The sequence below is a fragment of the Ammodytes marinus genome, assembly GCF_949987685.1.
Source record: "Ammodytes marinus genome assembly, chromosome: 10".
NCBI classification, from domain to species: Eukaryota; Metazoa; Chordata; class Actinopteri; order Uranoscopiformes; family Ammodytidae; genus Ammodytes; species Ammodytes marinus.
In genome coordinates this window covers 21,153,698-21,165,906 of record NC_137214.1, presented here as the reverse complement: position 1 = coordinate 21,165,906, position 12,209 = coordinate 21,153,698, and the positions used below count along the sequence as shown (strand labels likewise).

The 12,209-nt window shown below is 42.9% G+C and overlaps 2 protein-coding genes across 2 annotated transcripts in view; both read left to right on the top strand.

The window, feature by feature from the left end:
• The window catches only part of afg2a (AFG2 AAA ATPase homolog A), a 107,954-nt gene extending 102,509 nt beyond the window's left edge, over nt 1–5,445 (top strand). Inside the window, exon 17 of the mRNA XM_080035026.1 lies at nt 5,043–5,445. Coding sequence (XP_079891152.1) covers nt 5,043–5,222 — 180 coding nt within the window. The 3' untranslated portion in view covers nt 5,223–5,445. The remainder of the gene's footprint in view (nt 1–5,042) is intronic.
• Nucleotides 5,446–7,667: 2,222 nt separating this feature from the next.
• Nucleotides 7,668–11,744, top strand: spry1 (sprouty homolog 1, antagonist of FGF signaling). The gene is made up of 2 exons (XM_080035446.1): nt 7,668–8,204; nt 9,737–11,744. The coding sequence occupies exon 2, from the start codon at nt 9,792–9,794 to the stop codon at nt 10,869–10,871; it is 1,080 nt and encodes a 359-aa protein (XP_079891572.1). The 5' UTR covers nt 7,668–8,204; nt 9,737–9,791; the 3' UTR covers nt 10,872–11,744.
• The last annotated feature ends 465 nt before the right edge of the window (nt 11,745–12,209 follow it).

Below are 12,209 nucleotides of genomic sequence, written 5' to 3'. Positions count from 1 at the left end.
TAGGAATGCCTTCACGTTTACAAACAAACTGGCTCTTTTGCTCGCCATGTTTGCCTTTGTGGCTTTTTTTTTTTTTTTTCAAGGCCTGTACGGGCAAACACATAGCGGGAAACACTGGCTTGTTGATCGCCTTCACAGACCAGCTCATAAACCCAGCGAGCATGACTGTGGGGGCCTGTGTGTGCGCGCGTGTGTGTGTGTGTGTGTGTGTGTGTGTGTGTGTGTGTGTGTGTGTGTGTGTGTGTGTGTGTGTGTGTGTGTGTGTGTGTGTGTGTGTGTGTGTGTGTGTGTGTGTGTGTGTGTGTGTGTGTGTGTGTGTGTGTGTGTGTGTGTGTGTCTCTCTGTGTCTCTCTGTGTCTCTCTCTCTCTCATTTGTGTACTTCAGAGCAGCTCTGGACATTTTTTCCATCTCTTTTTTAATAAACCTGAGGGCTGTTGTGGAAGTAAACAACAAAATAATTATTAACTGTTGAATCATGAGATTGAGGCACAAGGGGGGCTAACATGTTCTGTAAGTCAAGTTCCAACGCAAATAACAAATTAGAGTTTGATTGTGCTGCAAAGTTTGTCTGTTCCTGTTTATGGATGTTGCTTGGAAACAACACTAAATCACATTGTTCAACATGTGGCATCTCTGGCGCGCTCTCTCACTAACTCCTTTACTTTGCTTGCTCGCCCTCGCTCCGCTTGTAAACAGGGAAGCGGGATACTTGGCCTCATTGTTTTGCATCATTATTACTGACAGGCCTAAATGACTTGAATGATGGGAAACCCTCATACAAAATTAACCCGGCCCCGTGTGTTTACACTCCTAAATCATGTTGCTTATTGGCTCGGAACAGAAGAAGAAGGGGGAAATAGGCCTCACTTCCTGACATCTGCAAAGCACCTGTCCCGAGCTATGCATGCTAGCCGGGCCAGAGCACATTCTAAGAGCTAAGGCTCCTCATTTTACTCTCTGGCCTAGAAAAACACCATGACCGTCATGTGCTGTAACAGTTGACGGCCTCTGCTGTGTTATTTCCTGTCTCCATTGACTCATTGTATGTATTTCAGATGGTGGCACACTTGGTATTTTTAGTCAAATATGGTGATTAAAACAGTGTCTTCAAATCCTGTGAACATTAGAATACTAATAGTACTCATTTTCCATTTTACAGGCATTTAAGATTAATTCATTTTTTACAATATTTAATTGAATGATAAACTTGGTATCTGACATTTTGGAATTAGACTGCATTTTTACCATATACTATTGATACATGAGCACACTGTTACATGAAAAACTGTAAATGAGACCCGCAGTGGATACTTACTGTAGCAATAGTGACTAGCAAACCAAGCAATCTATAAAACATGGTGTTTTCCTATTGAAGGGTTAACACTTCGATAGTATAGACTCTATTTTTTGGAAAATTTAGTTTATTGTGCAATATGAGCAAAAAAATTTAAATATGCTCACCATGTTAGCTTGCTCAAATTTGCAAGCTAGCTACTTAAAGCTGGGGTATATTATTTGGGGAGAAATTAGCAGTTGGGATAGAGATTTGAATCGAAATACCTCAACCGCTCCACTTGTTCTCTTTGGTCCCTCCCCTATGGTCCCTCCCTGACACGCTCTACTACACCAACAACGTGGTGCCAAAGTGAATGGACAGCCCCAACAGAGAATCGTTTTTTTTTTTTTTTTTTAAGAATCGGAGCCTCGCTCTGATTGGTCAAAGTGTACCGCTCATGTTCACTTTGACCAATCAGAAATCATATAGGGGAGAGTGGCCTAAGTTGTGCAACTTTTCACTCAAAGTGACTTTAAAGTAAGGCCTTGACAGTAAAGTCTCCAACTCAAATATGTACATATAGTTCAGGGTGTTGTGCATCCCTGTCAATAAAAACTTTGGATCTGGAATAAACTGTTGAAGAAATATAGCTTTCGGGAAAAAAGTTGTCTTGATGCACAACTTGCCCCCGGTGTGGTGTAAGTTGTGCGGTTGGAGAGAATACCATGGGGTGAATTGTGCCATTGATATATATCTCATAAACTGTAATGCAAGACAAATCCATTAGACAATCACTTATTTAAGGTGTATTTAAAGTAAATAAAGTAAATAGTTTGGTAAAAAGATTGAAGGACAATTTTCTTAAACAAGGCCTAGCAGATCTAATGGTTTTACCTGCAAAGCTCACAATGACAAAGTCACCATCATCTTTCTGGCCATCTGAACTCTCATCAGTGGTGTCGTTAAGTGGAATTGAGATGTCACTCTCTTCTGAGCTACTGTAGACAATCACTTTCTTTTGGTGACCAGCGTATACAGCCATGCCACTGGCACAACTCTCAGAAATGTACTTTGCACTAGTTGCTCCGTGCTTGTGGAACCAACCGCCACCTGACAAATGTGATTCCCCTACATTTCTGCCTTTAAATCAAGGCTCAAAACCCATATGTACACCCTGGTGTTTCCTCCCCATTAACTATCTTACCTCTGCACTACTATCTGTTTATGTGGATGTATGGGCTTTACGTCTTTTATTTTGGTTATTGTTATTTTACCTTCATTGTTTACCTACTGAATGCACTTTGTACAGTGCAAACTGTCATAAATGTGCTTTTATAAATACATTTTACTTACTTACTTACTTATAACTCACCCAGGCCCTATGGCACAAATCACCCCAATCCCAGAAATTTGGATAATAAGCATGATGCAGCAATTTAGGGCTGACATCGTGCTAACTGTATAGACTCAAAATGTAGCATACCAAAGCACTAAAACATGTGTCAAATGTTTTCAAACTTGTCTATAATTGTTCAGACACAATAATCAAAAAACCTTGGTCATGGAAATTTTACTTTGAAAGGCAAAACACCGTTTTTTGATCTTAAATGTGCTTCTATCTTATTCCTTGTGTCTCCCTTCTTTACAGGATGAGTCAAATGGATGGCTCTTCTTAAATATGTGGTCACATTTCCAATTTCTTCCACGGTTTTCTAGAAACAAGGGTTGGCACAACTTCCAAAATGCTCAACTTAGGCCACTCTCCCCTACCCCAGCTTTAACTACTGTTAGGATAGCCTATTGCTCTATTCCCAACATATCTATTTTTCTTCAAATTATAATGTCAAATTTTTTGTTTAATTGATATTTCTGTATTAAAAAAAATAATAATAAAACAAGGTCGGTAGAAAATAGTGGACTTACAGCACTTATGGAAATAGGTTTGCTAGCTTAGCTTAGCTAGTTTTCAAACATTAGCCAGATGGCTTGGCAACAGCTGCTAAAGGAACCAAACAATAGCTAGCTCGTGCAGACCCAATTATTAAGATAGTAAGAGAGAGAGAGATTGGAAATAAGAGCTCTTCAGTTCCTCTATGGAAATACTTGACTCGTCTTCTGCATTTTGTCTTTCAGATTTTTTTTATAAAAAGCTGACAAAAATTTGCTCTAATTAACAATAGTCGAGCAAAAAGATATATTAACAGATTCATAGCATTTCTCCATGACTAAATGCACGGTGCTGTGTGTTGACCTTTTTGATGGCATTTAGCAGGGATTTATTGTTTACCATACGTATTGCAGTACGAAACAGCTGGAACTCACATCCAGTGTAAAGGGACAGTGCAACAAGACAGTAGGCTAGTAAACTGTTCTCCTGCTCACTGTGCTTCTGAATATTCAGTATCACATTGCATGTCACGCAGTGTGCCACACAGTCGAGCTGTAGAGTGGAGGGCAGTGGGCAGTGACCAGCGGCGCTTCGGTCCAGTGAACAATTTCCAGTGCACCCACCACACTGCTCTGCATGCATACTTTCACCGTTCAATATTCCACAGCTCTGCTTTATCACATGACTGCCTGTCCCACTGACCTCCCACCAGACGTTATCAGTGGTTGTACAGGCCAATAGTTTTCTGCCAGGCTTTTTTTTTTTTTTTTGCTGGAGGGAGGTTGTGTAAGCGGCCCTGGCTCAGAACAAAGCTGTGCTTCTAGAAAGGGAGAGAGGGTGGCACACTGCTAGGAAAGGTGCCTGGTCTTCATCAGCCATCGCCACCGATTTCGGAAGTGAGTCACTCCTCTGCCATGTGCAGAATCTCTCCCAAAGGTCACCCACACTGGCTGCAGCACTCCCACATGTCAGCCATTGCATAATTCCATCAGTGCTGTAGTAAAGAGGCTGCAGGGGGAGTACTGTATTTACACTAATAGACATGGCACATAAAACATTTTGAAATAATCCTAATGAAAAGGAAACGCAGAGGAAAGTGTTTTGGCCTTGTTACTCTGCAGACTGAAGTACAGTTCTTTTTTGTAAAAAAGGGGGTTGAGGAGGCCGTCATGGAAAGCCTTAAATGTACTCAAACAAATGCAGTCTAGTTGATTACCTAAAATGTTTAGTACTCGGTCCTGAGCTGTCATATATTCATCAGGATTCCTTGTTAGTATGTGAGTTAACTCATGTTTCAACGACATGTGATTCTGGGTTGCATGTGATAGCTAGATATTTTCCTGCAGGGCCTGAAAAAAAATTCCACTGTAAAAAAAACAACCAGTAAACTGATCATTTAAGGGTTATATGATAAAGTTAAGCTCATTTGATAATATTCATATTTAGGACATGTGGTTCACCTGAAAATATGCATAAAATCTCACCAAAGGAAATCAAATAAGATTTATCTTTGGTATAGTGAAACATAAACTAATTCAATTAAAAAAGATACTTTATAGAAAAGATTAAATGCTAACTTAGTCCTGCAGTAAAATGGAATTTCAGGAAAGCTGTTTGTCAAACGGGGTATAAAGATCCTATATTCTGCTTGTGTTTGTCCCTCTGTACTTTGACTCTTCTCATGTTAACTAAATAAAATGCTGTTGTTTCAAATGTTTTTTTCTATTAGCATAAGACTACATCAACGCTCAACAGTGGGTCGTTGAAGTCGATCAGCCTGTGTGACTGACTGCTCAAAATGATTGGGGTTGGTGTTCGGTGGACGGAGCGCTCTCTGCCTGACAGTTGATTATCTGTGTGTCTGTTTCCTGTCCCAGATAACGGCAGTATGCAGAGAGGCTGCCCTCCTGGCTCTACAAGAGGACATCAAAGCCCAGCACATCGAGGCCAGACACTTTGAAAGTGCCCTGAACACTGTGAAGCCCCGGATCCCCGACTCTCTCATCCAGTCGTATATCAGCTATCAGCAGCAACACAGCGGCCTGTGCTTCTTCTGACCACACACCGCATGGACAATGAGTCAAAACCAAAGGGACTTTCTTGCGTTTCTTACAGTATTTCAAAACAATATTTTTTTTCAATGGACCCCAACTACTACCATGATTGTTGATGGTTAAAGTTTCTATTTTAGAACTACCAGGAAAAAACAAATATGAAACTGGTTTGGTCCTGGTAACCTTCATGCCAAATTGTAAATTGTGTTTCCCCCCAAAAAAACACTTGTTGATAGCTCAGCAGGACAATTGTATTTAATTGTTTTGGTTTTGAAGAATAGTGCTTATCATGTTTGTTCCTATAAAATATGAAAATGTATTCAAATGCATCATTTGTGTTTTATTTGTCTATGGTTGCCTCATCTTTTTAATAGTAAAACAAAATGAGAGGACAAAAAAAGTCATGCATCAGCTAATAAGCACTGCTGATATTATTAAGAGGTGAACTGAGCTTACAGAATAATCAGACTGCTCAGAGAGGTCGGTTCAATAATTGAGGAAAAACCATTTCCAACTCACAATTTCAAAGGCAATTTAAATTAATTTTGCGTAGAGAACGTTTATTTTCTGCATGTTTTCTGTGTGTATTGTATACATTCAAACGTGTGTGACTCTTGAGAAACACATGTTCCACATGAGAATTATTTTGGGTAAATGTTTTCACAAAGACACAAAAACGTAAACCTATAGGCTATTTGATAAGATTGCAATCAATCCTGGGTGGGTGAACTGCTTTTAGCTGATAATTCTGATAGTGAGGAGCATGATCCCTTTAATCAGATATATTGCACGTTCCATTGCATTACCATCTTTGGAATTAGACCTACACCCTTAGTTTGTGGAGCCACTAATCTTTATCCACGGGGAGAAAAAACGGCTAAAGCTGCAATATTCATCACAAGCATCCATTGAAATCAGCTAATTGCTGTAATCGTGAGATTTCCGCCGCACTTCCGACCACTAAGAGTGGGGATCCATGCGGCCATCTGTCGGTCAACCAGAATTTGCGTTATCACCTAGAAGCTGCATATTAACATCCAGCCTGACAAACCCTACTCAGTCTGCTGCGCCACAAAGTCGTTCTAAGCGTCAGTTAAGTCTAGCGGGGGCCTCTTACGTGTTCTTTTTTTAAGCATGTGCGGACCTAAAATGGCCCTGGAGGTTACTCATCTATTGATTTTTCCATTTGAATAGGATAAATTGACTTTGTATTGAACTTCCTTTTCTCATGGATCCGGATGTAGCGCATCCGCGACACCAATCAAACCAGACAGTCAGGAACAGTGAGGAGGGGGGTGGGGTGGTACGAGCGAGGGGGCTGGGGGGAGTCTTTCCCCTGGCTGCAGGGCAGCTTTTCTCTTAAGGTGGAATGGAACTCGAACCAGCGCTACCACAACCAGCACCGTCTCCACCGCCCCATTCAAAAAAAAAAGAAAAAAGATAGACTCACAAAACTGTTTGATGATGGGAAAATGTCCATATCAGGGAGTTGTGCACGCTGCAGGCTCAGGCGACACATTTGATTCCTCTGGTGACATGCTTACATGCGTAATGGGAACATTCCAGAGAGGACAGAAGACATCCTGTTGATGTTTCCTCCCTTGAATTGTCTGTAATATCACACAGTTGTCTGTGCGGACAGTGGTTTCCAAAGCGTGGTTCCGGCGCCAGCGGGGGCCTTTTAATAGAGTCCAGGTTAACTTTGATTCACTTAAAAGAAAGTAACAATAGGCTACGTTGGAATCCTAAGTGTGCATCCGGTTCTAAACAATACAGAGATACAACTGCCATAGTCTTTTAGGGACTAATGGACGTATGTAGATCCCTTTTTATAAACTATTCTGATTTGTTCATCTGAGATGTCAGAGTCATTTGGTTAAACCCTGACGGTTTAATTGTCAATAACATGTTAAACTGGTTTGAAACCTTCATTTAAACGTATTTAAATGTGAAATGGTCTTTATTTCTCACCCAAAGCTCCAGTTTATATTTAGCCTACTTATGTGGTTTATTTTACATATGAGTTTATGTGAGAACACAAACAAATATACCTTTATTTGTGTAGAATAGGCTATACACAGGCTTAGTAGTAGCTTAGCCTACTGGCAAATTGTGTACCAAAAAATGACACATGAGTCATAGCGTATTTATTACATCAATAAGTCACATGTACCCTTATTCACATCATTATTCATAATAACCCACAACGACGGAAACTCGTTTTGTTTTTTATTATTCTCCCCTGAGCCCCCTCGTCGACTCAACCCTGTTCCACCTTAACTAGTGCACACATCTCTATCGCCCGGCCTTCCACATCTGCCCAATGAATCAGGAGCGGATGCGATGTATCCTTTTTCAGTGGAGTGAATGGCCAATGGGAGTTGGCTTGTCGAGCAAACACTGAGCCCTGCGTTCCCATTCATTCAGTGTTGAACAGGCCCACAGAGCTGGAGCGAGCGCACCGCCGTACGTCTGTCTGCGAACCAGAGGACGCTTTTTTTTTTGCTTTGCGCAGACTCCCCGCAACAATAAAGTAACAGCTCTCTGCACACAGGCGAGTGGAGGAGAAGAAAGTCTGGGATATAAACTCGCTCGCGTTTGATTTTGAATTATCCGAGACGTTTATCCACTACTTTTATTTCACAGCTATTCCTGCGGGACTTCTATAACTGGGTTGTCTTGCCGAAAGATCGGCCTCCAAGTGCGCAGCAGTTCTCCTCCATCATAGCTCCACCAGTGGATTTACTTTGTTTTATCCTTGGACGAATGCACGCTGCTGTAACCTGCGCCAAACTACTGTTATAAAAACTAACCAAGAAAACGGAATAACGCAAAAGGGATACACTCGCCACTTCTTGGATTACCAGGCGGTGAATGTTATGCATTAGAGCCTGCAGTCTATGTTTGGACCCCCTTCCTTTCGGATGGAGTTTTGGTATAGGCTATTTGGTTGATGGATTCGACGTTATGGATGGTTGCATATAGGTACGTATCTTCCTCTCTAGTTTACACAATGTTCTACTTGTATTCATTGTTGCTAACAGTATTTATTCCTAGTATTTGATAGTAGACTAGCGCACGTAGCGAGCCAGAATGCTCCTCTGTAGCGAAACACACTTTGAGTTACACTGGTGCACACAGAGCCCTATACTTTCCGTGTCATTTACTGTGCGTTTGTCAAAGGGGGAGGAGAAGCACCCACATTGGGTTAAATTCATCGCGATTATGTTGATGGAGTTGATGGATTTCCATGCCTGCGTCCTTCCGTGGCTCTGCTGTAACAATCACCCTTCCCCCCACGGCGGTTGTTTTCATTCATAAGTTTTCCCCCGTCTGTTTGGATGAGTCCTCTAATGTGTCTTGATCACCGGCCCTGTGTGTGTGTTTTTATAGGGTACTGCTGCTGCTTTTATTTATGCGCGCAATGTCGTCTTCCTTGAACGCCTAGCTTCCTTGCATAGTGTCCTATTTATCAAAGTGCACCCTTAGACTTTTCAAAATAATAAAGAGTTTGTTTGTTTTCAAAGCACACAAGAGGCTAAATCGATCCAGTTGGCTGCAGTGTTTCTCCTGGTGAGGTTTGCAGTGTTCCACGGGCAGCCAGGCTTATGTTTCTGCAAAACCGAGTAGGTTTTGGCCTCGTGCAGGTCGGCGTTGCTTCATAACATCCACGAAAACTCCAAACCCAAATCCTGATAGTGTTTATGCCATGCACACTGCATTAGAGACACAATGTGCCTCGAATGAACGTCAATAAAATCGTATTGCTGTAGGCTATTATAGCGTGAGGTTTTAATCGGACGACTTTCAAACGCTCGGATGTTTTTTCTTAAACTAAAGTCTGTATTCTGTCGGAACTTGCTCTGACCTTTATTTTTTCTCTCCCTCTCTCTCGTACTTTTGTCCTCATTTCCCAGAAATCCTTTTTGGTGTAGTAATAGAATACTAAGTGAGGCAGCTCATTTAGTTCCCTTGGATCGCGTCCTCATTTCGTCGCTGCCGTGCATTTAGATGTTAACTAGTCATACAAATGTAAATGAGGAGGGGAAGTATTTGTAGGGCCTACTGAAGTTTAGATGTGTGCGTATTGGAGAGGAAGGTATAAAAAGTATTTGCTAATAGTCAACTTCCCCCCTCCCCCCACGCGTTGTCTCACTTCACGGAATCCCAAGTGACATATTGCCATGTTGACAGTTTAAAAACAGTGAAGGTTAAGTTAAAAATACCCCCATTAAATATTTAAATGAAAGGTTTCAATTTGAATAACAACTTATTTGAAACTTGCTGCTTTTCTCATTGAAGAATAGTTATAGGCCTACTGTTTATATTTAGGAATAATGATAATGACACTGATTTAGTTTTGAGTTTGAAATGGCCTGTGGAATAGTACAGTGCAGTCCATCAGTACAGTGTGTGTGTATAGCCAGTTATGCTATGTTTTGGCTCTCTCTGATCATGTCTCCTCCCTCCCTGCTTCTCCTTTGTCTCGCCCCGGCCTGTCTTCCCCCCTCTGTCAGGTTTTCCGATGCATGCCAAGTCCACGGTGAATGTCGGAAGTGGTGATCCCCCCAGATGGAGCTCCAAAGTCAACATGGCCCCGGCGGTTCATTAGTGGTGATCCAGCAGCCTTCCCTAGAGAGCCGGCAGAGGTCGGATTACGAGCTCCAGCATGCCGCCATTCTCTCCCTGGACCAAATCAAGGCCATCCGCTCCAACAACGAATACACAGAGGGGCCCTCAGTGGTACGGAGGCCCCCTGCACCCCGCATGGCCCCCAGACCCCAGGACAAGCAGGAGAGAACTCACGAGGTCATCCTCGTCAATGTGAACAACAACTATGAGCACCGGCCTCCAGGTCACCACCATCATGTCGGGGGCGGCATGGTGGTGGTGTCCGGGGGACAGCAGCAGTATGGCGGGTCCCGGGCTCCGGGGCTCAGCCGCTCCACTAGCACAGGAAGCGCCGCCAGCTCAGGGAGCAACAGCAGTGCCTCCTCTGAGCAGGGACTCTTGGCACGCTCGCCCCCCACAAGGCCCGGCATGAGCTTACAGCATCACAACAGACCTGTTCGGACTCAGCCCAAGCCCAAGGCCCTTTTACAGCCCCAGCAGGGACCTCACTTCCACCAGCCTCCACTAGAGGCTCCACTCAAACCCCAAGGGAAAGGGAAATCAGACTTTTCAGGCTCTGGCAAAGAAGCGGTGGTGGCTGCTGCTGGACACCAGTTCATCTGTGAGTGCTGTGGGAAGTGCAAGTGCAGTGAATGCACGGCACCCAGAAGCCTGCCTTCGTGTCTGGCGTGCAATGGCCAGTGCCTCTGCTCGGCGGAGAGCGCGCTGGAGCATGGCACGTGCATGTGCCTGGTTAAGGGCATCTTCTACCACTGCTCCAATGACGATGAGGGAGACTCGTGTGCTGACAGCCCCTGCTCGCTGTCACGTTCCCACTGCTGCTCTCGTTTCCTGTGCATGGGATTAATGTCGGTACTCTTCCCCTGTCTGCTATGCTACCCACCTGTCAAAGGGTGTCTGAAGGCGTGCCAGGGCTGCTACGACCGGGTGAACAGGCCCGGCTGTCGCTGCAAGAACTCCAACACTGTCTATTGCAAACTGGAGAGCTGGGCCCCACAGACCCCGGAAAAACCTTCCTGATCGCCCCTGTGTGTTTGTGATTGCCTGTGTGCGGGAGACATTTTATGTGGATAATATGATGACAATGATGATGATAGTCACAAATTAATGTTTATCAAACATTCTAAGCACCTCCCACCCGCCTCACCTACTCGCTGCAGAACCCTAAGGAGCTAAAGGAGTAACGAAAACCACTCAATTATTTTTATTTTCTCTGGATCAGGACCATGTTTTTACAGACCAGTGTTTGCCTTAACTGTTTCTATGTCTATCCTCAGCTCCACATTAACACAATTTTTTTTTATATGTATGAAAACGTTTTTCTTCCGTTTTAGGTAGGCAGTTTCCTCTGGGTCTGTGTACCCAGTGGCAGCTGCCTCTCACCAAATCTGTGAAGGACGATCTACTATAGGGCAATTATGTAGCTGTTACCTGGTATTCATAGCAAGCAGGTGTTTTTGAATTTATTGGTTGCTACCACACTAAAACCGTGGTTCCTATGCTCATGTTGCATTAACGAAAGCACATCCATCTCATAGTATTTTCTTTTTCTCCACATGGATATGTTTCTCTCCTTCCACCCATCTGAATTCTTCATACACATTCTGTGGCATTCTCCCATGTTTTTTGTTTTCTTTATTTTGTTGTGAATTGTATGCTCAAAATCCATAAGAGGAATTCTGGCTATTTTTTAAAAGAAAAAATGTCTGTTAAAACATTTTTTGTTGTTGTAAAAAATATTTATTATGTGAAGCTCTATTATTTTATGATATTTATTGCAAGAGACAGTCTTAAATTTACTCATGTCTGAATATAACAAAATATCAAATACTTACTGAAAAATTAAAGGGTGGCACAAAAGAAAACTATGTTAACTTTAATGCAGAAAATATATTAATTAATGAAAAAATGGCACTGTCTGGCGTCTTGATTGAGCTGTTGAGAAACAGTAACTGACTTGAGGAATGAAAGATCTGACTGATGGTTGATGTTATGGGAATGCTGACCTATTTCCATGGGTTTGAGTTCATTGGCAAACAGAGAAATAACTGTTTTGTGTGTGTGTGTGTGTGTGTGTGTGTGTGTGTGTGTGTGTGTGTGTGTGTGTGTGTGTGTGTGTGTGTGTGTGTGTGTGTGTGTGTGTGTGTGTGTGTGTGTGTGTGTGTGTGTGTGTGTGTGTGTGTGTGTGTGTGTGTGTGTGTGTGTGTGTGTGTGTGTGTGTGTGTGTGTGTGTGTGTGTGTGTGTGTGTGTGTGTGTGTGTGTGTGTGTGTGTGTGTGTGTGTGTGTGTGTGTGTGTGTGTGTGTGTGTGTGTGTGTGTGTGCGTGTGGGCGTGTGTGGGCGTGCGTGCGCGCGCATG